The sequence below is a fragment of the Strongylocentrotus purpuratus genome, unplaced genomic scaffold (genome assembly GCF_000002235.5).
Source record: "Strongylocentrotus purpuratus isolate Spur 01 unplaced genomic scaffold, Spur_5.0 spur5_scaffold_21, whole genome shotgun sequence".
NCBI lineage: Eukaryota > Metazoa > Echinodermata > Echinoidea > Camarodonta > Strongylocentrotidae > Strongylocentrotus > Strongylocentrotus purpuratus.
This window is the reverse complement of record NW_022145607.1, coordinates 24,537,282-24,560,920: the sequence shown is the minus strand read 5'-3', so window position 1 is coordinate 24,560,920 and position 23,639 is coordinate 24,537,282. Positions and strand designations below refer to the sequence as shown.

General features: G+C 39.0%; 1 protein-coding gene across 1 annotated transcript; it reads left to right on the top strand.

Moving 5' to 3' along the window:
* Nucleotides 1-921: 921 nt before the first annotated feature.
* Nucleotides 922-19,005, top strand: LOC574685 (solute carrier family 35 member F2). The gene is made up of 6 exons (XM_030995450.1): nucleotides 922-1,092; nucleotides 10,099-10,405; nucleotides 12,303-12,462; nucleotides 13,950-14,115; nucleotides 17,614-17,821; nucleotides 18,223-19,005. Exons 1-6 carry the CDS (start codon nucleotides 992-994, stop codon nucleotides 18,517-18,519), a joined length of 1,239 nt encoding a protein of 412 aa, XP_030851310.1. The 5' UTR covers nucleotides 922-991; the 3' UTR covers nucleotides 18,520-19,005.
* Nucleotides 19,006-23,639: the final 4,634 nt, after the last annotated feature.

The following is a 23,639-nucleotide window of genomic DNA, read 5'->3' as shown; positions in this document are numbered from 1 at the left end:
GATTTACGAAATATGTTGCTGAAATGACATGATTTTCCGGGCCTGTTATTTTCTTTCTGCACCCCCCCCCCCATAAAAAAAAAAGCTCTATCTCTAGCTCAGGTCTCTAGCTAGGGTCTCTAGCTCAGTCAGAGAAGAGAAGTGAAGAGTGTTATATGATTGAAATTTGTATTCTTCTGCCGGTTCATACTTTTTGATTTTGTATATACTTATGTTTTGTACGTTATAGAAATGCTACAAATTCATCATTATTTTCCTCTTCTTTCTCCTCCTCTTTTTCTTCTTCTCCTTCTTCCATTTCTTCTTGTACTGATTATCATTTCTATCATCAGTTTAGTGCCAGAGACTAAAAGGCCCGTTATGGAAAAAATAAAAGCGAACGTGAAAATAAAAGCAGAAATATCTATGTAGATACGAAGACAGAGGAAGGGGGATATGAGCAGGGGCGGGGGGGGGGGGGGGCACAGGTGACACGTGTCCCCCCGGCCAAAAAAATGCCCCCCTCCCCCAACTGAGCGAATTCGCGACCAGCGCGATTTTAAATTTTTCGGGAGCAAAACAAAAATAATTTTTAAAAATGTGCTCTTACCCCCCCCCCCCCCTCCCCCCTCTCCCCCCGCGCTTATTCAGCGGTTGGCTGTGTCGTTGCGATTTTTTGGGGACCCAAAAAAGATATATAGACTATATGTCCTCTTATCCCCCCCCCCCTGCTTATTGAGTGGTTGCGAAATTTTCGGCCCGATTATGCCATAAAAATCTAAATCATTTATAAAAAATCGTGACAGTGGCTCCGAAGTGTAACCACATTTAGACTCATCCCCAGCACACCCTTTGGGATTAATGAACAATTCCCTGGGCTCGCATGAAAAAAAAAAATTAACGCGGCTCACAGAACGTACAATACATGTGCACCATGATGTGCACACAACAAGTACAAGAACGCCGCTGCGCCGCCGATCAGATCAGACCGGATTAGACTGCGACATACATCATGGCTTTCGGCAACGACGTCCCGTACGTCAGTACTACGGAAGAAATTCCTTCCAGTTGTTGGACTAAAACAAAGAAAATATTTGCACCTCTGTATACACTGTAAGTAGATCTACGGAAATTAAGTTAAACATTGTTGGATAATGATCAGAAGTCTTGTTATGGGTTTTAATTTTAAAAGTCAGCGCAGCGTGGGAACTGCTTCGCACGTTTTAGGGGATTTGCAATTGTGTATTAAATGAATGGCCAGCGTGTGTACTTGTGTTGCTTTGTCGGCTGCTTGTGTAGACACCAGACATTAACATGGCCATGGTGTAGATTGTAGATCTAATTGCACGTGGTTGATTGTGTGTAGAACATCTCCTTAGGGAAGTCTAGTGTGTGTTAATAAATTGCTGGCCATCCTTATGACACACACTGTACACTTAAGTTCTGCAAGAATCTTCAAGATTGAAGGAAGCAGACTGCACCAAAGAAGAAAGAAGAAGAAGAAGATCAAATAAACAATCATACAAAAACAACAATTATCAATCTGCAAAAACGAGCGCAGAAAGGATCCTCAAATAATTCAGCAAAGCGTTCAAAATTATTACATTAAACCAAGTTAGCAACTTAGCATCCAGGGCTATGTCAAAAATTACGATGTTGATGATGATGAAGTCAATACGATGTCAGTAATGATGATGACTTGGATGATGAAGTCATTACGATGTCAGTAATGATGATGACTCTGATGATGAAGTCATTACTGATGAGTTCGAGGGTCTTAGATTTGGTAGATACTCATGATAATAGACGAGTCGGCAGTCAGGTTTGTGATGATGGTGACCATGTTTATTGAACTACCACGGATACCGGATATATCGGATATCGTATATCGTAACATCCCCCTTCCTCTGGAAAAATTGGGAATCAGTGAACATCACTGATCGATGATTAATGACATATTGCTTTGATAACAATACTTTTGGTAGTATGCAAGTTTTGGTTATTTGCTTCCTAATAAACTTTTTCCAATCAGGTTATATAACATAAAATCTTGATTTGTTTTCAATACGTTTCTTTTGTATTGTATTAAAGAATGAGTATTTAACTGTCTATATAATTATATTATTCCACTTTCAACTTCACAGTTGATCTGCAAGATTGAACATAGTTTTGATATAACTTGATTCCTTTATAAAATGAATTTCCAAACGAAACATGTTTGGGCTAGCATCTGTTTAGACTTATAAGCATTATGCTTGTCATACCAAAACTACTGTACAATGATTATACATACATATGAACAATAAACTTCTTAGACTACATTAAACTAAGCGTCTTCTGTGTTCTTCTTTATCTTCTCTCTTCTTTGAAGAAATTTAAGAGTTCAATTTCAATCTTCAAACATGTATCTCGCTGGTGTACGGATGTTGCGTCCATATCTTGTTGTGGTTTGCGAGTTTGATGTTGGTCCTTTAGATTGAATGTTCTGAGTTTCTGGTGTTGGCTGATGGTTGTTGCCATTCTGTTGTGGTGTTTCTGCTTGAGTAGATGAAGTGTCGTCTTCGTCGAACCTAACACGCTTTGGAGTAGGGTTGGTTGACGATGGAATCTCCCTCAGGTGAGATCGGTTTCGTCTCAGGATTCCTCCGTTAGGTGTTGATACTTCATACGACCTAGGCTCGTCGCAGACTTTGGATACTTTGGCTGGTATCCAAGTATGATCTTTGGGATGTAGGACTCTGACTGGTTGTCCTACGTGGAGTGGTGGAAGATCTGGACCCGCATGTCGATCGTGCGTTTCTTTCATCTTACTCTGTCGATTCAAGAGATGATCAGTGGTGGTAGATTCTCTTGAAAGATGATGACTTGGCAGTGTTGTTCTGATGGGTCTTCCAAACAACATCTCTGCAGGTGATCTCATGTGACTGTCAACGGGTGTTGCTCTTAGGTGTGACATAGCCAGTTGACTGTCTTGGCCAGTCTGTGAACACTTTTTCAACAGATTCTTGACGGTACGAACCATTCTCTCAGCTAGTCCGTTGGATCTTGGATAGTGAGGTGAAGAGGTTGTATGGGTGATCGACCACTTCCGGCACATGTCCTTGAAGTGCTTCCCGACAAATTGTGGACCGTTGTCGGATACGATCTCCTCTGGTGGACCAAATAGACTGAAGATTCCACTCATCACGTTGGCTACTGCAGCACTTGATGTGTCAGTCAGCTTGTAGACTATCGGATACTTGGAGTAATAGTCAGTGACGAGTAAATAGTCTTGTCTGTTTAGCATGAACAAATCTGTTCCTAGTCTAGTCCAAGGTGCTGAAGGTACATCATGGGGAAGCAACGGCTCTTTCTGTTGCCTTGCCTGGTGTTCCTGGCATGCAGCACATTGCTTTACGAGCTGTTCAATGTCCTTGTTGATGTGTGGCCAGAACACTGTCTCACGAGCTAGTCGTCTCGTGCTCTCGATTCCCATGTGTCCAAGATGAAGTTGTCTGAGGATATCTTCTCGAAGTGTCTTCGGTATGATGACTCTGCTTCCTTTGAAGAGTACTCCTTGAGATACTCCAATCTCATCTCTGTAAGACCAGAATTCCCTGAGGGATGTCGGCAGCTCCTGAAGAGTTTCAGGCCAACCCTGAGTGACTGTCTGCCACAATGACCTAAGAACAGGGTCATTGGATGTTTCCCTCTGGAGTTCTGTTCTCTTGTGTTGTCCGAAGAAGATCAAGTCGATTTGATGAGTGTCTTCTACTTCGGAGCAGATTGATTCCACTCTGATGTCTAGTGGAACATCGCGTGCTTCCTTGGGGTTAGGAAGACGGCTCAAGGTATCTGAAAGAATCATTTCTTTCCCAGGTCGGTACTTGACTTGGCATCTGTATCCTTGTACCTTGATCAATAGTCTCTGTAGACGAGGTGGTGCGCTTCTTAGAGGTTTCTTCCAAATTGTCTCCAAAGGCCTGTGATCTGTTATCACAGTGAATTCCTTCCCGAATAGGTATGTATGGAATCGGACGATACCAAACACTAGGGCTAAGGTTTCCCTCTCTATGTTCGAGTAGTTGGACTGTGCATTGGAGAGACTTTTGGATGCAAAAGCTACGGGTTTGCCATCTTGGAGCAGGCATGCTCCCAGCCCTTTCATTGATGCATCTACCTCAACGGTCGTCTCTTTCTTTGGGTCAAAGAACTGCAGGCATGCACCCGATGAGACTGCGCTTTTCAGGCTGTTTAAGGCATGTTCGTGATCCTCGTCCCAGACGAATGGATTTTCCTTGTGAAGGAGTTCACGAAGTGGTGCTGACTTCTCTGATAGATTAGGAATGTATGGTGCTAGGTATGTGAATAATCCTAGGCATCTCTGAACATCTTCCTTGTCCTTGGGTGAAGGCATTGTGTTGATAGCTTCAACCTTGCTTGGATCTGGGAAGATTCCAGATCTTGTGTACATGGATCCAAAGTAGCTGATAGCTTCCTTCTTGATAGTACACTTGGAGCTGTTGAACACGAGTCCTTCCTGTTTCGCTGTCTCCATGAGTAAGTGGAGATTCTTGTCGTGTTCCTCCTCTGTTTTCCCGACAATGGCAATGTCGTCTGCGATACATACGCAGCCAGGCACATTCTGGACGATCCTATCCATGTGTTGCTGGAAGATGTCTTGGCTTGTGCATAAGCCGAAGGGTAATCTTTGGAAACAATATCTTCCAAATGGTGTTCTGAAGGTGGTCAGGTCTTGGCATTCCTCTGCTAGGTGTACTGACCAGTATCCAGCCTTTGCGTCTAGCTTGGAGAAGAATTGAGCTCCTGCGAAGATTGGTTGGATTTCTTCCAAGGTTGGAATTTTGTGTGGACACCTTTTCAAGGCATCGTTCAACCTTCTGGGGTCAAGACATATCCGTATGGATCCATCTTTCTTCACAACGGTGGTCATCGAGCTACACCAATCTGTGTGGTTTTCTATCTTTCTGATGACTCCTTGCTTCTCCATGTTATCTAGTTCGGCTTTGATCTTGTCCTTCAGATGGACACTGCACTTTCTAGGTGCATCTATGGTTGGCTCTGCATCATCTTTCAGATGCAGCATTGCTTTCCCGCTAAAGCTTCCTATGGCATCAAACTGATCTGGGTATGTTTGTTTGAGGTCACTAACACTTGTGATAGGTGTATGTGTAGGTGTGTCCTTGTGCATTGTATGGATTGTGATAATCCCGAGATCTGTGCAACCTAACAACCCTAAGATAGCTGGTCCATTCACGTCTGCTACGTAGAATGTATGTGTATACCATTCTGGACTCTTGTATCTACACTTTATGTCTAGTGTACCAACGCATGGTATTGATATTTCGCCATATGCTACTAGCTTTACTGGTGTACGTTTCACTACTTGCCTCCACTTGTCACCATATATTTGTTTGGCTGTGCGTACTGTGATAGTATTAGCGCTTGCCCCAGAGTCTATCTTCAGATATAGGTAATGCTGACCTGATTTCTGTGGGCATATGATGTCAATGTTTGCAAAAGCTACTGTACCCTTTGAGTTGATCACTGTGTGTGTTCCGATCGTGTGTATGGTGTCAAAATGTTCGAAGTTTGATGGACCTGCTGATTGTTGATGTTCATGATCTGTGCTAGTATCATGTTCAGTGTCCATTTCACTTATCGGTTTATACTTTCGACCCTTTGATTTTGATCGTGATTGGTTACCGTGTTTCGGTTGACGGTCATCAGATTTATGGTCATCTGATCTACGATCTGGTTTTCGACTTCGATCGTTCTTAGCCTTTCTACAGAACTTGGCCCAATGGCCCTTTGTGTCACAGGCACGACACACATCGTGGTACGCAGGGCACTGACGAGGTTTGTGGATACGTCCACAGTTTCCACACGTCTTTCGTCCCTGGTTCCGCTTGAATGAATCTATGCTTTCTTTAGCCGGCTCAAGCGTTTCTAGGCATTTTCTGCTCGCCGCAACTGCCTCGTATTTTCGGCCCTCTACAAGAATTGCTTCGATTAGATATCCTTTAGGCTGGTCCAATAGGAATTTCTGGAATTCTAGACTTGGTGTTGAGGTGATGACTACCTCCATTATCCGCTCGGCAAGTTCAGAATCCTCAAAGTCGCATGTGTTGGCTTTGTCTCTACATCGAGTAACGAATGCGTCAATGCTCTCATCTTGTCTCTGCCGATATCGCATCAGCTCGAGACGATGGACCCGAAAATTAATGTTTACCTTTATTTGTTTCTCAAATAATTTCCACAGCTCTTGTGGTTTTTCTTGGTCGGCCTCTGATAGCCCAGACGCATTGATTCTGCGCAAACCTTCGTTGCCTACAGCGATTTTGATTTTTATAGCCTTTTTTTTGTTTTCAGTTATTTCTTGATCTGCCAACACAAGCTCCATTCTCTGCTTGAATAGCTTGAATTCTTCGGGTAGGTCTGGTACCTCCCATTTCATCTCTGGATACTTAGTACTCATTGTATATGTCACGTGTGCGTATTGGTTACGACAGATTATATGACTGAGTGTAAATCTTTGTGTTGTTTATCTTAGTGTGAACAGGTCCTAACCGGCTGGTGTTGATAAGGTTCGTACACGTATACCTGTGTACACTCTCGCACCTGTGTGGATGTCATTAAGTGTCTCATGCAATGAAAATGTTGGTCACTCTCACTCAATGTCTGACAGTGACAATTCCTCACACACCAGATATTATTGTTAATATTATCTGAAAACAGGTTTAATGTTCACACCTCTGATTTAGTTTAATTTTAGATTTAAACTTTACTAGTTTAGTTATTATGCAGACCCCTGTGTCAGTGATTGAGCACAGTTATAACTTGATTAGGCTATTCTGAGCAGGCTTTATGAACCTTTATATGCTCATACACACATCACCATTCACGTACGAGTTCATCGGGATTATGCAGTAGCATCAGTGTCTCGGTACACTGTGCTGTATATATGTACGGTGCACGTACAGTGCATACGAAAAAGTGCGACGTGACAAATCGCTAATCGACGATAATTTTGCTAATTATACTTCCCAACTGTCGTGAACTGGATCAATTGTGTCTTCAAAAATCAAACTTGATTTCGAAGATCCCAGCAGCTGCCACCATGATGAGTTCGAGGGTCTTAGATTTGGTAGATACTCATGATAATAGACGAGTCGGCAGTCAGGTTTGTGATGATGGTGACCATGTTTATTGAACTACCACGGATACCGGATATATCGGATATCGTATATCGTAACAATTACGATATCAGTAATGATGATGACTCTGATGATGAAGTCATTACGATGTCAGTAATGATGATGACTCTGATGATGTCGATAATAATGATGACGGCGATGATGTCGGCGATAATAATGATTAAGGGGATGTTTTTGTTGATGATGGTGTTGGTGATGATGGTGATGAAGTAGTCACTGGATGATTTCAGTGATGATGTTGATGATCAGGCGGTCAATGCCTCGATGCACAATGTCCATGATGACAAAACAATCAGTTCGAAGATGATGCTCGAAGAAATTCAAATCGCTCGCGATGAATGCGTAAACAGAAAAAATTAGTTACCCGGTACTTCGCGATGACGATGATGACAAAAACAAACAGGACGATGAAGATGATAACATTGACAATAATACAAAATTCAGCACGACACCAGGAATGACGGCGAAGATGCTTATGTTCGCGGCTATTGAAGCGGCTATCGAGTCGATCGATGTGGGTTAAAAATTGCTGTTGAAATTGTCAAAACTATGAAGCAGAATGAGAAAACCAATAGATTGCTCTATTCTCACTGCATGGAGTAAAAAAATGATTAATCCCATCAACAAAAAAATATATAGACAATGAAAAGTCTCTCCAAATACTGATGTAAAAAATGAATCTCGCGAATAGCAAAATGAGCAGCAAGCAAGTCCTCCGCCAGAGATGCGGGGACAAAGTCAGTCATTATTTTTATCATATCGTTGTCAGCATTATCATTATAACACTTACTGTATAAACCACAACACATTTGAAAACAAGAAATAAATAATAATTAATGAACTGACAAACTGCAACTTCTACAGTGTATATAAATGCATCAAATCTCCTTTATCAAGTTACAATTCCTCAAATAAAATCAATTCAATCAAAATTAGTTTCTATACCCCCCCCCCCCCTGAAAAACTAAAACTAAAGTGACACATTTTATTACATACATGTATCACATATTGCTACATAAGGATATCATTTAGATTTACCAAGGAAATTATATTCATTATGATACAAAGCAGCATTATAGATAAAAGTAATGAGGAATTAAAGAGTAAAGGAGGCTGGTATGCCCAACAGGTTTGAGAAAAATCATTGAAATCCGACATAATGTTTGTAATAGTATCAACATGTAAGTATATAAATGATATATATATATAAGTATATCAATGGCAAAATGCCAATTCTGTCCTGTAAAGTAGCCTACAAGCATCTCACATCGGCAATTTGGGGATGTTCATTGGTTCATCGAACACACCAGTCGTGACGAAATCATGCATATTCAACCAATGATCCATAAACAAATTCTTCCTGTATGTACATGTAGGAACTGTAGGAGGCATTGTCCATGTTTATTTTTAAGAATACAACTTTTGTCAGTAAAATACAACTTTTGGGATTAAAGAATACAGTTTTTTGAACTCCAGAGGTTGGCAGATCTGGAAAATGGGTAAAGGACCGAGTGTGGGGACGGCAAGGGTTGATAAACATGTTTTCTAGCAGAGCTGAACAATCACTAGACCGTATAGACATTTCATGGCAAATGAACACAAAAGGTGGTCTCTGCGAGAAGCTAGTGAACATCAACCAAGAAAGCGGAGTCTCTTGTTGTATGGCATCACTCCACGAGATTGCTTCAGTGCAAAATGCGTGGCGGTTCTCTGGATATGTTCAAGTTTGTGTTCCTGGGAACAAATCGTTGGGTGCCAGGCCGAAATGCCATACTCTAATAATGGGAGTGCTAGTGCTTTGTATAGACAAAATATAGAATAGGATCAAGCACCATGTGCAACAAGTCTTATGAAGCCAAGGAGGCGATTCGCCCGAGACACAATCGCATCCACGTGCAAATTCCATGTCGGGCCAGAGCTTTTGACTACGCTGAGGTACCTAAATGTGGAAATCGGATCTATCGCCAATTCAGGATAAAAGATGATGGATCGTGATGAAAACTATACTATTTTAGCCGAATATCTAAATAATGATTTTGTCGCTTATCATGGTTATGTGAAACAGGACAGGTTGTAAGCATTCTGACATCCTTAGGTAGTGGGCAAAGATTTACCAAAGTTAGTTTCATAAAATAACCCTTGGTTTGCATGCATTAGCTGTTGCTATGTCTGGCAAGCTTTTGAGTTGACAAGAGTAACTTTATGTAACATGCAATTGGTAAGCAGGTCAAAAGAAGGTTCCGTATAATTAGGGCATTTATTTCTTGGGATATAAGGCACACCACTTAAGCTTAGAAATATATCACTTATCTGATTTAATGCTTTGAAATATGCTCAGTTTATACATACCCGTGTTTGTAGCTTACAGTCTCTTCACTGTCAAGAATGTAAGTTTGATTTGATTTGATTTGATTCAGTTTATTGCAATAAAAGAACTTGCAGCTGGAAAGCTGAAATTGTTCAATTTATAAAGTCAATATAGAACACAATAAATGATCAAAATTTTAATGACTAAAACGTACAACCATAAATCATGCATAATGAAACAAAATACAACTGTCCAATATTACATCAAAATCGAAATATATTAAAAATATTAAAAACATTAAAAACTTAAAACTGTGTCATCAAAGGTTGCAAAGAGAGGAGAGAGAGAGAGAGAGAGAGAGAGAGAGAGAGAGAGAAAGAGAGGAAACTAGAAAGAGGAAGAGAAGGAAGAAGAAGAAAGAAAGAAAAGTTGATCAGAGAATATAATGAAAGATTAGGGGAGATGTGTAGAGAAAGACAGAGTTGTAAATGAAAAGTAGAGAGAAAGGAAAATGGTACAGGCTTGAGGTAAGTATTCTGCAACCTGTTGCAAAGTTTTTGCTGCTTCATGACTACCTTTCCTTTTCATTTGCAGTTCGTTCCTGAAGGTTTTCCTGGGGGGTCAGGTCCTGTCCCTGCTCATCTGTGGCACAGGGGTCACGAGCCAGATCCTGAACGACACCCACGGAATCAATGCCCCGACGACCCAGAGCTTCGCCAACTACCTCCTCCTGGCGCTGGTGTACTGCACCCTCCTGTGCCTGCGCAAGAGCAGGGAGAAGAATTTTTACCACATCTTCACCAAGCGATGGTGGAAGTACATCCTGGTGGCGCTCGTCGACGTGGAGGCAAACTATCTGGTGGTGAAGGCGTATCAGTATACGACTCTCACAAGTGTACAGGTACATTACCCACTTTTTGATGTGTTTTCACCAGCATAAAATCAACTATACGGGAGTGGTGAGCGATTTAGCGCTTGAAAGAACCAAAAGTGATCTGGTAAACTGAGAAGAAAAAAACAACTTTAATATCACCATGAACTTAAAAAAAGAGATCCTGAGAACAGAAACTTATATTTTACACTGGTTATCACAGATCAGTGGTCAAAGTACGTGGATGAGAGAGAAAAGACTTACATTGTAGGCCTAGATTAGTTTATGAATTTTTTAGCTAACATTTTGATAAACAGAAGAGTTATAAGATCGAAGGGAGACACCATGCAATCCTGTACGACTTACCGGTCCGGCTTCTTTCATATATTTCTGCTCTGTAAACATGTAAGCTCTATTAGGGCTATCAACATCGTCTGGTATCTACAGTACTTGTCGATCTTGATCTTGATGACGTATGGGACAAAATACAGAAGTATCATAGATTTATTTTTCAAAATTAGGCACCTCAATGTCCATTTGTCCATTTACCCTGTACATTGTAGGTTAGGTGTTTGAGTGTCTCATACATGTACAGTATATCACATTAGCTGTTGAAGGAAAATTATCAACACAGTGACTGAGTGCAAACAATAGACCAGTTTGCATACTTTTTTAACACGGATTCTTGACTTCCTGAAAGCTTTGTTCAAGGCTTGCCCGACATCTATAGCAACATATAATGAATGCAGATTTGATTTCAAGTAATGTACATGTAGTTCATTCATTAATAACAGGCCATTTGATAAACTCATCACTAGGTCCCCCGAAAAGAAACATCAGTAGATTTTAATATGTTTAGTAAACTAGTCTATTACAGCATCATCTATTAAATTCCCAGGTACCCTTATGGAATTACTGTTGTGCTACCAGGGTTTCACATTCATTCTGTTTGCCAATGTTTTGATTAATAAACCTTGGATAATATGCATGTGAAATCAACCACTTAATTAATTGGCTCTTATACTCATGAAGGGATTAAAGAGAAGGTTGTCGAGTTCTGGGAAGAGATGGAAAATAATTTGTGAGCGTTATCATTGTAATATGCAAGTGTGTATGGAAGAACACCATATAAAAAATGTTCTCTGAAAAGCATGGCTCTTCAAATGCCTCACTATTCTAAAATCTAAATATGGCATGGAATACATCTTTCTGTGTACATCTGACTGGGCCAAATTTCTTATCATATTGATGATTCCAGAACCTTGCAGTACAAACCAATACTTAAATGCTAGATAATCAACCGTTTCTGATCGATTCCACAATGTTTCTTTCACAATGCAATCGGATAACCAGAACTCGACTTTATCTTTAAGCTAAATCTGGCTTGATTTAATCCAAGGATATATGCAGTGAATATTCTACCACCGGGTTTTCACTTCTGTGAGGCCCCCCTATGATCTCGGCCGTTGAATGTCCGATGAACACGAAAATTTGCATATTTGTAGATATTTACGTAAGGAACAAGATGGTATAATTAGTTTTTTCCTAATATGCAAATTTTTGTCGTTATAGCCTAATTAAATGCAAATGCTAATTTTATGCATTTTACAGAAAACTCTACATATTTGTCCGTAGACTTGTGAAGAATCTTGAAAATGTATTGAATAAACAGAAACAACAACAAGAAAGTATGTTTTAAAATTGAATAGGAAATCTCACATATTACCATAGGAATAGGTAATGACTTGATAGCAATTGTTTCTGAAAGTACATGTAAGGACCAAATTTGGTGCTTTTAGAAGAATCTGAGCAACAAGCCCTTTTTAGCCCTAACAGCCCCCACTATAATTGGTTTTACAAATGAATACTATACAAGAATATTTTCAAAACATTTTTCATCTGAATACATCTCATGTTCCTTTTCTAGCTATTGGATTGCATCACCATCCCAGTGGTGATCTTGCTCTCTTTCCTCATCCTGCGCACTCGGTATCGCATCATTCACATCGTTGGCGTGGTAACGTGCATCGCTGGCCTGGGGGCTCTAATTGGAGCCGATGTGCTTTCAGGCAGAGCCAGCAGCGGTGGTAAGCCAATTATTCATTCATTCAAGGCAGGGTTCAATGTACTTTTTCGATCCACAATAGGTCTGTCTTCACCAGACCGATACGCTCATCAAAAACTAGCTTGGACAAGCGGAAATTAGCCCGCTATTTCCCAAATGGCAGAATATTTTGGAAACAAGACCAAGATTTATCAGAATATTTTCTAAGCTAAACATCCTGCTAATTGCAACTGCGGACTGATGAAGATGCAAATTACCTGGCTAATTTGCAATCGAGATAGTTGAGATAGCGGGTTATTTGGCGAACTGGAGCTGATGAGGACAGGCCTAATGGCTATTGTTTAATTTTGTTACATGAATGTCGGCATACTATTTCTTTTATGTTTTCTTGATCAATGTGAGGTCACTGTGAGGGCATACACCTTGTCCATTTTTTCATAGTTCTTTTGTGATTGTGTCTATGCGTACAAATATGAACAAAAGAAAGATATTCAATCATATGAACTTGATACAAATATATACAAAATGTTAATGTTTGCGCATGAGCAGGTATGAGTTGGTGAATAGGAGATCAATGAAAGCAGCAAGTTTGGGTGATTCTTATGGGGCGTTGCAGGAAAGTTGCCATTGATTGCAAGTTGAAAAATTTGCTACTGATATTTGCAATCGATTGCAACTCAACTTTCTTGTAACGCCCCACTAGTCTCCTAAATTTCCTAAGATTTTGTTAAGATTAAAGTTATGTTAACTAGATCTAGCTTTTATTCTCCCCCTCCCCCCTCTCTCTCTCTCTCTTTCTCTCTTTCTCTCTTACTAATGGGTGTTGCAAGAAAGTTGAGTTGCGATCAATTGCAAATTTGCAATTAATTGCAAGACTTACACACTGTACCCTTGATTTGGGGGATTTGCAATTGATTGCAATGCCCCATAAGTTTATTTTTTTTATTTTGTGTGTGTTTCTCTGAGATGTTGGAGATCATCATTTCAACAGCAATGTAGAATCACCTGCTCCTAATAATAACCTACTTGTTACCGAATCATGGAAATTTTATTTGGGTTTGAACAGTTACACCTGTTCATAGAGGCCAACTAGGGAATGACTAAAAGGTTGAGTGGCCCCAGACTGTAGACAGGTGACTTCTATAAAGACAGGTCCTAAAATAATTTAATACTTCCAGAGGGAAACATGAAAGATGACCTTTTAGAGAGGTCACCCTTATGACAGCTTTTACAGAATATTTTCCTGTGTCAAGTTCTGGAACGATACAGTTACCTCGTTGCTTTCATAAGCCTATTATGTCCTATTGTCTTGTGTTTATTGTACACGTGGACAGGGGAAATTCAGAAAATTAATGTGATGATGATTTTTTTGGAAAAAGGAAAAGCAAGCTCAAAGAAAATGTCAGATTATGATGATTTAAAATGAATCAACATTTATTTCAAAATCCTTAAACTGGTAATTAGAATTTTGTTGATTACTCCTTTGTACTTTATAAAATGTCCTTGCAGATAGCGCGCCGTCGAACAAGCTCCTGGGAGACATCTTTTGTTTGCTCGGTGCCAGTCTGTATGGCGTCTCCAACGTAGCACAGGAGTATGTGGTCCGCCAGTACACGCGGACAGAGTTCTTGGGCATGGTGGGACTCTTTGGGACGTTTGTCTCTGGAATACAGCTGTGAGTAGATCATTTTAGTTATTTTCATTCATTTATTGCTATTATTTGATTTTTTTTTTTTAAATGCTCATATAAGTTTATATTGTTGTCCTGGATAGAACTAAATTTCCATTATCATTGGCTCAGATACTGTACATAGAGATGTGCTTCAGCTTGAGCTACTATACATGAATTCTGTTATCATATTATCCTATATCATTTTAAAAAATTGTATACCGGTACATGGTACCTTGAAAGAATTATTCAAGTTAAAGTTCATATCCAGATTTCGCCTCTTCTAAACTGAATTTTCATTGCTTAAGATTTTTTTTTATTCATGACATGTACCGGTACGACTTCTGTAGAGTTTGTTCTCTCTCAATAAAACTATTTACCCCTAATCATAAAATCCCTTTGAAGAATCTTTATTGCTGTATCTTATCAAATAGTTGGCTATAAATTGTGTATGTGATGATGATATTGATGGGGATTCGGAAGCTTAGATCTTGCTAGTGATTCAATCATTGACCTATCTTGAACTTTATGACCCTATTCTTTCAAAGAACAAAGCATATTCCCATTTTGTACTGTTCCCAAATAAAATTGCTTCTGTAGCGCATAATTGAGACTGGCCTTAGTAATTTTACAGTACTGTGCTCAAATTTGAAATGGTTTGATTTCTGAAGCAGTCTAGCTATTAAAGACCAGTCTTCTATTAGTCATTCTATCCTGCCCTTTAGACAATTCACCCCTACCACCATTGATACGATGTTAGACAGTAGAGGCAACCTTCCTCCCGCACTGCGCAGGTCATCACATGCATAGATGCCATACCGGTGAAGACGAGACAAGGTTTATTCCGGTTTCCATAGAGAATATACAGCATTTTCAACTAATATCTGAATTTACTAAAATATTGTTCAGGTTCCATGAAATTCCTACAATATACATAGGCAAGATTGTTATTAAAAAGTTGAAAAAATTGCAAAATAAGATAAAAAACAATGATTTTGAATCTCTCAACATGTTGCCAATTTAAGGATTTTAAGGATTATCTTCCTTTTTTAAATTCCTGGCATCAATTGTAGCCTACTACAGCCGTGAAACACAAATGGATGCATTGTGTGCAGAAAATTTACTCTTTACACTCATGCTTCCGGCGTATTTTGTAGGGTTTCGAATCAAACTTTATTGAACGAAACTACAAAACGTGGGATGTTTGTCACAGAAGAGTTACAATAAATATACATGTAGATGCTAGTACTCTCCTATTGTATATGTATGTATGTTTTGGGTTTTTACAGACGTTTATCAATCAGATATGATCATTTACGTCTGTGGACAGACCTTTAAACGTCACTATTCGAAAGACGTGACTCAGTTTGAACCTGCGTCCTCGGCTGAATCAGTTTGTAACTTCCATTGTCAGCTGAATTACAGGCGCACGCCACAATGCCTAGTTACTAGTATTATCTTTTGTTACCTGGAAGTGAATAGAGTTTCATATAGTGAGTCAGGCCAATGGAATTGAGAGGATATTGAAGGAGAGGAATGGGGGGGGGGGGGGTGGGGGGTGAGGCATGGGGCATAATTACAAGGAAATAACCCTGGCCTGAAAAGGTCCCGTAGATCATAGTCTTTTGTGTTATTTGTATAGACTTTGCTTAGCTGCGCTTGAGTACCCTGTAATACCCCAAATCGAATTCAAAGATCACTTGAATAGCTGAAACCATTGTATAAGAGATTCCTTAGAAATGTGTCACATATAAAGAGAGAATTATGTTTATTCATTACAGGTGTACATTGAAAAATGATATTAAAGAATGCTTGATATGACTTGTGATCAATAATATCACTATTAATTGATCAATTATATTTTAATGTATGATTTTTCCAATGTCATTATTATCACAATATTTGTAGAATTCCAGTTTGAGCATTTTGTAACATAAATTTGAAGTTTGTTTTTGTTGCACTGTTAACAAAAAGCGCCTAGAGATTCTCAGCTATTATGCGCTTTATAGATTGACGACATACCATACATTGACCATGCAAGAATTTTTTAATGATCCTTTGTACAGATACCGGTAAGTTTATAGTGATTAAACAAAGCAGGTGTTTTTGGCAACATTCTTGCCCATGCTTATCAGTTTCAGAGCCATAACACATATGATTTAACAATGTAGTAATGAAAGAAAATATCATTATTGCCAATTTGAAGAACAATGTGTGATCACTTTAGCCAAGTCCTGAAGGGTTGACCAACCGGGATATTTTTCACTGATGGCATTGTATTGAAATATGTGTAAAGACTCTTACTCCGGCTTGCCTTCCTACTGTATATGTATGTAAAGCGTGACTGAAATATCATTATTGTGGCGTGTGATATGGCATGCCAACCCAGATGCCCAAGAACCAAAAATATAGACCATGCACCGCTGTATATTAGTTACACTGAACTGTAAACAGGCAGGGTTCAATCTGCAATTTAATAAAGATAAACAATAATAAGTCATCTTGCATAAACTGACTAGAAAGTAACATATCATGTATCAAATTAAATGTACCCTGGCACTCCTAATAGCCATTTGTAATTTTACTAAACGAAAAAAAACAATGCCTTCTTCACTATAAATCTGACTAAATACATGCAAGAATGACTCACTGACATTGACTTTGTCATTCCTCAAGTATCATATCATTCATGTTACTACTACATGTAAATTAATATTCACGACCGTGCACTACAATCACGTAACGCACACTGTACACGTGTGCAATCTTTCACATGAAGAACTCATGTCATTATTTCATCACCTCATATTAGTGTCATATCAAGCTATCAGCTGGCTATAAAAGACAATATAACTCCTAAACTTCAAGATAACACAATAATTTCTACTTACATCATTGAACTTGTATAACAAATTAAACGAAAACATACTCAACTCTGGGCAACAAACTTTCCCATGATGTGGAGAATTGGCAGCACACAAAATTCACCAAGCCCTCTAGCGGCCAAATCCAAACCCTTTCTATAAAGTGATGCTTGTGACATCACAAACATCAGCTTCAGAACGTCATCCTGTACTCCACAATTATGATAATAATTTCTTTCATTGATGGGTTTGGGCACATTGCATGATATACAACCTGTCTGTCCTAAAAGTGATTGGGTAAACACCCAAACGGTGTCAAATTCCCCATGAGAACCCACTACTGTGGGTTCTTAATGCCTACATCTTGTCATTAACCAATAAGAGAGAAACTATTACTTGATTGAAGTCCCACTGCACTGCTTGTAGCTACTTGCTCCCTCTGTATAGAAAACAATGCTCAAGTGGTGCTCGTTGGTCCCCCATGATCCTCTTTTCCTTAAGTTAATTGAGAGCTGAGTTGATGAGATAACCACCTGTCAGTGACCACACTGGGTGGTCTAATCCTCCCTTGCCAAGCTAGTGCAGACAGGCTTTAATAAACACTGAGTTTTCTTTTCTCGCCTATTTTCTGATATTCCAGGGTAGCCCTGGAGCGCCAAGAACTGGCTTCATTCTCCTGGAACATCGAGGCCATCCTGCTGCTCCTTGGGTTTGCAGCCTGCATGTTCTGTCTCTACTCCTTCTTCCCTGTGGTCATCCAGTGGAGTAGCGCCACAGTGGTCAACCTGTCCATCCTGACCGCCGATATGTACACCTTGATCATCGGCATCTTTGTGTTCCATTTCGCGGTAAGACTTGAATTTGACACTTGACAACAATTCCTAAAGCCTTGAGCAGTGTCTAGATCTGCCAGTAAAGGGAAATTCCACCTTAAAGGAATAGTTGAGTTTTGTTGCAGAGGGGGTTGGACAAAATAATTTTTTGGGGAGATATTGAAAAACTGAGTGTCAAAATCATCTTTGTTTGATCAAAATCGGTTCGGAGACGGCTGAAATATCCATAAATATAACCATTTCTAATATTTGCAGAATGAATTAATGATTTGCTACAATATTTTTTTTCAAAACTATATTAAAAGTGACAGCTGTAGGATTTGAATGTACTATATATATTGCGACATACGCAAAGTTGAAACCATACACAGTCTCATGCTGCAACCCTTATCATGACTGTTTTTGTCATCTTTCAGTTTTCTGGGCTTTACCTGTTTGGCTTTGGCCTTATCTTCGCCGGGGTCATCCTCTACTCTCTGAGACCCACCAAGGACTCTCCCGCGGGTCCAAGGTCATACAGTCTATTCCACAACAACCAGTCATCGGAAAACATTACCCACATCAGGGTCCAAGACGACGATGATGATGCTGCCGCAGGGACGACAACAACCTTGACCGATGGTGTGGACATTGAAGGTGCAACACCAAGGGATGATGATACAGAGCAGTTGCACAAAGAATTTAGCAAGAGCCTCAATGGCGATTCGAACTGAAGGAGTCGGCAATCTCACGCGTTCGGAGGTTGTCCTTTTTTCTTGTATTCTTTTTTTTGTAAGTTATTATAATCGTATGATACAGCATCACTGTCTTCATCCGGGAACAGGATTGGATTCAGGAAGGGTGCCAGGATTGGATTCAACAAAGTTGCCATCAAGTTTTTACTGGGTGTCATTCCCTGTTCCCTTGTCAACTCTAGCCAGATGGCAGACCAACAACCTGCAACAGCGGTATGATCTTCTAATCAAGCGCCAAAAGGAAATCGCTTGGAAATGCTGGTATGAGGGGGAGTTGTTACAGAAGGAGCAATATTTTTATGTATATAATCTTTCTTTTGTAAAGATGATCATTATTCTGTGCTTGATAATGAGAGAGACTTGAAGGAGGAGGCGCGATAGCTCAGTCGGTAGAACAGTGGTCTCGTAATCCGATGACCCAGGTTCGAAACCAAGGCGATGCGCTAGTGCCTTTTGGTAAGGCATTAACCCTCATTAGCAGGTCCCTCGGAGAGGGCATAAAGCTGTCGGCCGTCTGGTTGCTTACTTACAAGTATTTATGCTTTCTTAGTAGTCAGGTAAAATAACAACCACCACATGTTAAAGGAGGTTCACACACAGGATTGGTCTCTCATAGTACATAGAGTATTCAGCCACAGCCACAGCCACAGCTGCCTCACAATATTATCCAAATGATTCATGCTCCGCTGTTGAATATAACAAAGGGTATGAACTGAAAAATTAAGAACTTTGTGAGAGATGATATATTCCACCAAGGCCGCAGTTTATAATATAATGGCACGAGGGGAATTCTGAATTAGGTGGTGAATACACTGTATATGTTATATTGATCATTTTTGTGTGCATAAAATGGAGGGTATTTGCGATCTCATGCCTTGCTCTTGTGGACTTGGGCCCTCTCTCTCAAATTTCTGTGAGAAATTTGCTCTCAGCCAATCAGATGCCATGATTTCAGTAGCTTATAACAGTAGCTTGTTATTGATATTAAGTTTTATGAAACAGGGCCCAGTTGTAATAGTAATAGAGTTATGATTGGTACTGGCTGATAGTCCTGCATTTTGGGGAAAGATGAATTGTAGGGAAAGGAATTATCTCAAATTGCTTGAACAAAATTATGATTCTGGCCTTTTTCTGGTCAAGAAGTTGATGATCACTGACTCTACGGCAGAGGGCAAGAAATTTGATATTTGTGCAATCATACAAAGCAAACTTTGCACAATACCTCATCAAATTGAAAAGCTGTTGACAAAGGAATGGCTTCTTATTGAAATTAACCTTGAGATTTAGATATAATGTATGTACCTTTTATACAATTTTTTTAAAATTCTGATCATGTAAGAGAAAATGTTTCCTTTATTTCTAATAAATATCAAACATCTCATACCCTCTCATTCTTGCACAAGTAATCATAATGACAATAATAACTTTCTTTTAGAGTATTATCATAAAACTGGTTTCTGGATTCTAGTACTGTTTTATAGCTCTGTGGGGAAAACGAAAGCTGCTTGGGCTTTGGTCGTGCACAAGCTAAACCAATCACGTTGATCTAAAGGGTACACCTAACTAGCCCCTGGGTGGAGAGGAGCCATGTAGTTAAAATGCCTTGCCCAGGGATATAAGTGTCATGCTGGGGCTTGAACCCACAACCTCTGCATTACCAGTCAAGTGATTAAAGCCCCACTGCACTACTTAGATCTACTTTCCCCCTCTATATAGCAAACAATGCCTAATCGGTGCCTGTTGGTTCCCTATTATCCCCTTTATTTTACCAACACTTTGTAATATCTTTAATTGAGAGCTGAATCGATGAGATAACTTTCTGTCAGTGACCTTGCAGGGAGGTCTAATCCGTGGGCAAACTAGTGCAGACGGTTTTTAAACTACGTAACTAAGATACGTCTACTCAAAGAGGCAAGATGCACCACCCCCCCCCCCCCAATAAAAAAGCAGTTATTTGGGTATACAATGTATATCTTTCATATTTACTTATGAGCTTTCAAATTCAAATGCTTTAAGAGTACTTTAAAAGCATTTTTGTACATTCATGTATAAAGAACTCGGTGTATGTCTTGTAAGATAACTGCATTTGTTGCTCACATTTTTAATCATATTGTGTATGAAACTGAATTAAAGAGCTTTAAAAGGGTATCGTGGAGTCTACATAAAATACCATTTTCTTGTTGTCGCTTTTAACGAAATTAAGCAGGCATTATTTTAATATAAATAATTAGATGAATTATGATTTTGATTATGATTTGGTATACATGTATTATGATTGTACATTATGAGTATGTGAGTAAACTATGTGTCACTGCACAGTCATTTTACGTTTATTAGAAGTTTAGAACTGATATTGGTCATATTTATACATTTCACGGTAACACTATCTCTTCTCTTCTCTTGTTTATTTAATGAAACAGTTTTGCTCTTTTAATCTTAAAATTATATATATATGATTTGCTGAAAAATCTTGAAAACATACAATGTGCAGAGTAAACATATAATATCAGTATGAGTAGAAGTCATATTAGGGGTACATACATAGCTGCCAACCATTACTACTTTTGAGGAATGATTTCCTATTTTGGGGGCCTTCAAACTCATGTTATGAATCTTAGATTCCTCTCATTTTCTGAAAACCTCTGTGTAAAAAGTATCCAAAATTGACTGTACCGTTACTCACAATTTTGCCTTGAGTGAGTTTTGCCATGAAATATTGCCAAGTATTCTTTTGCATAACTTCTGTATACACATGTCAATGTAGTGTTTTCAAGAACTGCATTATGTTATGAATTTAAGAGAGCGAAACATCCATTTTACCCGTTTTCACAAGAGGCTGTTTCTGACCGGTGAAAATTAATCCAGAAAGAAACCAATTGAAAGTGTTCCAAGCATCCCCCTCCCCATTATCTGGCAACTTATAGGTAAACGATTACCTGGTAAAGAGTATGAAGAAAATAAGGGATAACATAAAACCCAGTGTATAGGGCTCTGATCCCGAGTCGGACTTGATTTCAATGCATGCCTAATTCTATGCGAATGCTTAATACACACTGTACATGCATTAAACAGTCTACTCAACAGGACATTTTATTGTTAGCTGAGAGTGTATTTCAAATAAATTGCAATATCTCTTTATAAAAGGAAGATTTGAAGCTCATATTTTGAACACAGTATAGCCACTTAGGACCCCTTTAGATCAAGAGCAAAACAAAGTTTATGGGGATTGCTACATACCACACATGTGCTATACTTGAAGCTATGAATTCAATGAGTCAGTTCAGTCTGAGCATGAGCAGATAAAAGTCATTTGTACCTCCTGGGGGTGTTTCACAAAGATCCTAGGTTGAACTTATCTCTAAGTTGGACTTATGGAAAGCCATTAGCATCTATGAAATATTTTGTAAAAGTTATTTTAAAAGGCATAACATTTTGATTCAAATCATTCTTATTTTCTATTATCAAGGAGATTTCATGTTCTTGATGTGGAATTTATAAAAAAAAAAGTCTAAAATACTTGAATTTTCGCTTTTGAATATATTTATTTTAAGGCTACAGATGGCTCTCCATAATATTTAAGTCCAACTTAAGAGTTAAGTTCAACTTAGGATCTTTGTGAAACACCCCCAGACCCTGATATCAAGTGAGGGAAATACGTAGGTGCTCACAAAAGTTATGTAATCATTCTTCAATGATGCATCCTTGTCGCATCCCATGATAAGCAGGTTAAAATGAATAACTGCTATTTATGTCGCATCCCCATTTCTTTTGAAAAAATTGTCTAAAATGCTCCTAAGTGGGACTCTTTTTAATGGCATTAGTTTTCATCTTTTTATTCGTAACACCAGCTATAGATGTGCTTGACCTTGGGTAGGCAGATACAAGAAAAATCTTCTGTATTTTTATCTATAATTTTGATACTCTTGATTTATTACAAATGTACTATCATGCATTATTCAATTGAGTTTATCTGACATCATTAAACCAATCTTGTACTATTATACCATCATTAAACCAATCTTGTACTATTATACCATCATTAAAACCAACTTGTTAAGTCTTTCTTTTCTTCAAAAATGTTTCAATGATTCATTTCTCAGCTGTTTTCCATATTAGGAGGATATGTAGTACAAAGATGCTCTGTACATGTATCACATTTTATCATATCATCATTCTAAAAAATAATATTGATTTTTTTTTTTCCCTTCTCCTGCAGACCCATATAAAACTATGTTTTTGACAAGTTTCCACAAGCTTCAAGCTTAAATTAGCCTGACACTGGGTCTTATAAATTTTCAGTTTTACATCTTAAAAAAATGTATTGGGGGGGGGGGGTAGGTAGATTTAAATTGGGGATTCGGAGGTGAATGCAATATAGATTTATTAATTTTTGTTGCACGAAATGTTCATCCGTATGAAAATTGTATACTACTTATCATAATATGAAAGAGTGTCAAATATGTTGGCCATCCGTCATTAATATGATAGTGGTTTGATACAGGATGCAAAGTTATTTTTCCCCTGCTAAATTCTTATTATTTTCTGTGAATGAAACTGCTACCTTGATTTCCTGAAATATGTGTGCACCAAAATGACTTGAACGTTTTATCTTTGATTGACATAAAAGATTTTGTCCCCTATAGTAGGCCTATACCTAGACAGCAATAACCATCTGATTTGGGTCATTTCTTTAATAAAACTGACATTTGTTGTCATTCCCCAATACATAATAATCGGAGGTCTAGTGGAACAACCGACGATTAGAGAGACTGAAGCTTTCGAGGTCTAGTGGAGCCAGACGTAGTCTCAGTGGAACAACCGACGATTAGAGAGACTGAAGCTTTCGGTCTAGCCTATACCCTGCCTAGCTGTGCCATCTTGTAAAAAAATCACTAAAATTTAAAATGCTACCTAGATTCCCTGTATGTACATCAAATGATGCATATTTTGTTCCTATATTCTGAAACTGATAACAAAAATGTGTGTAGTGTTAATAAGCTGGCGATATGAAGGCCTATGTAACCCCCCCCCCCCCCCCCCCCCCCCCCCCCCCCCCCCCCCCCCCCCCCCCCAATACCCCATATGGGACTCCCCCTCGA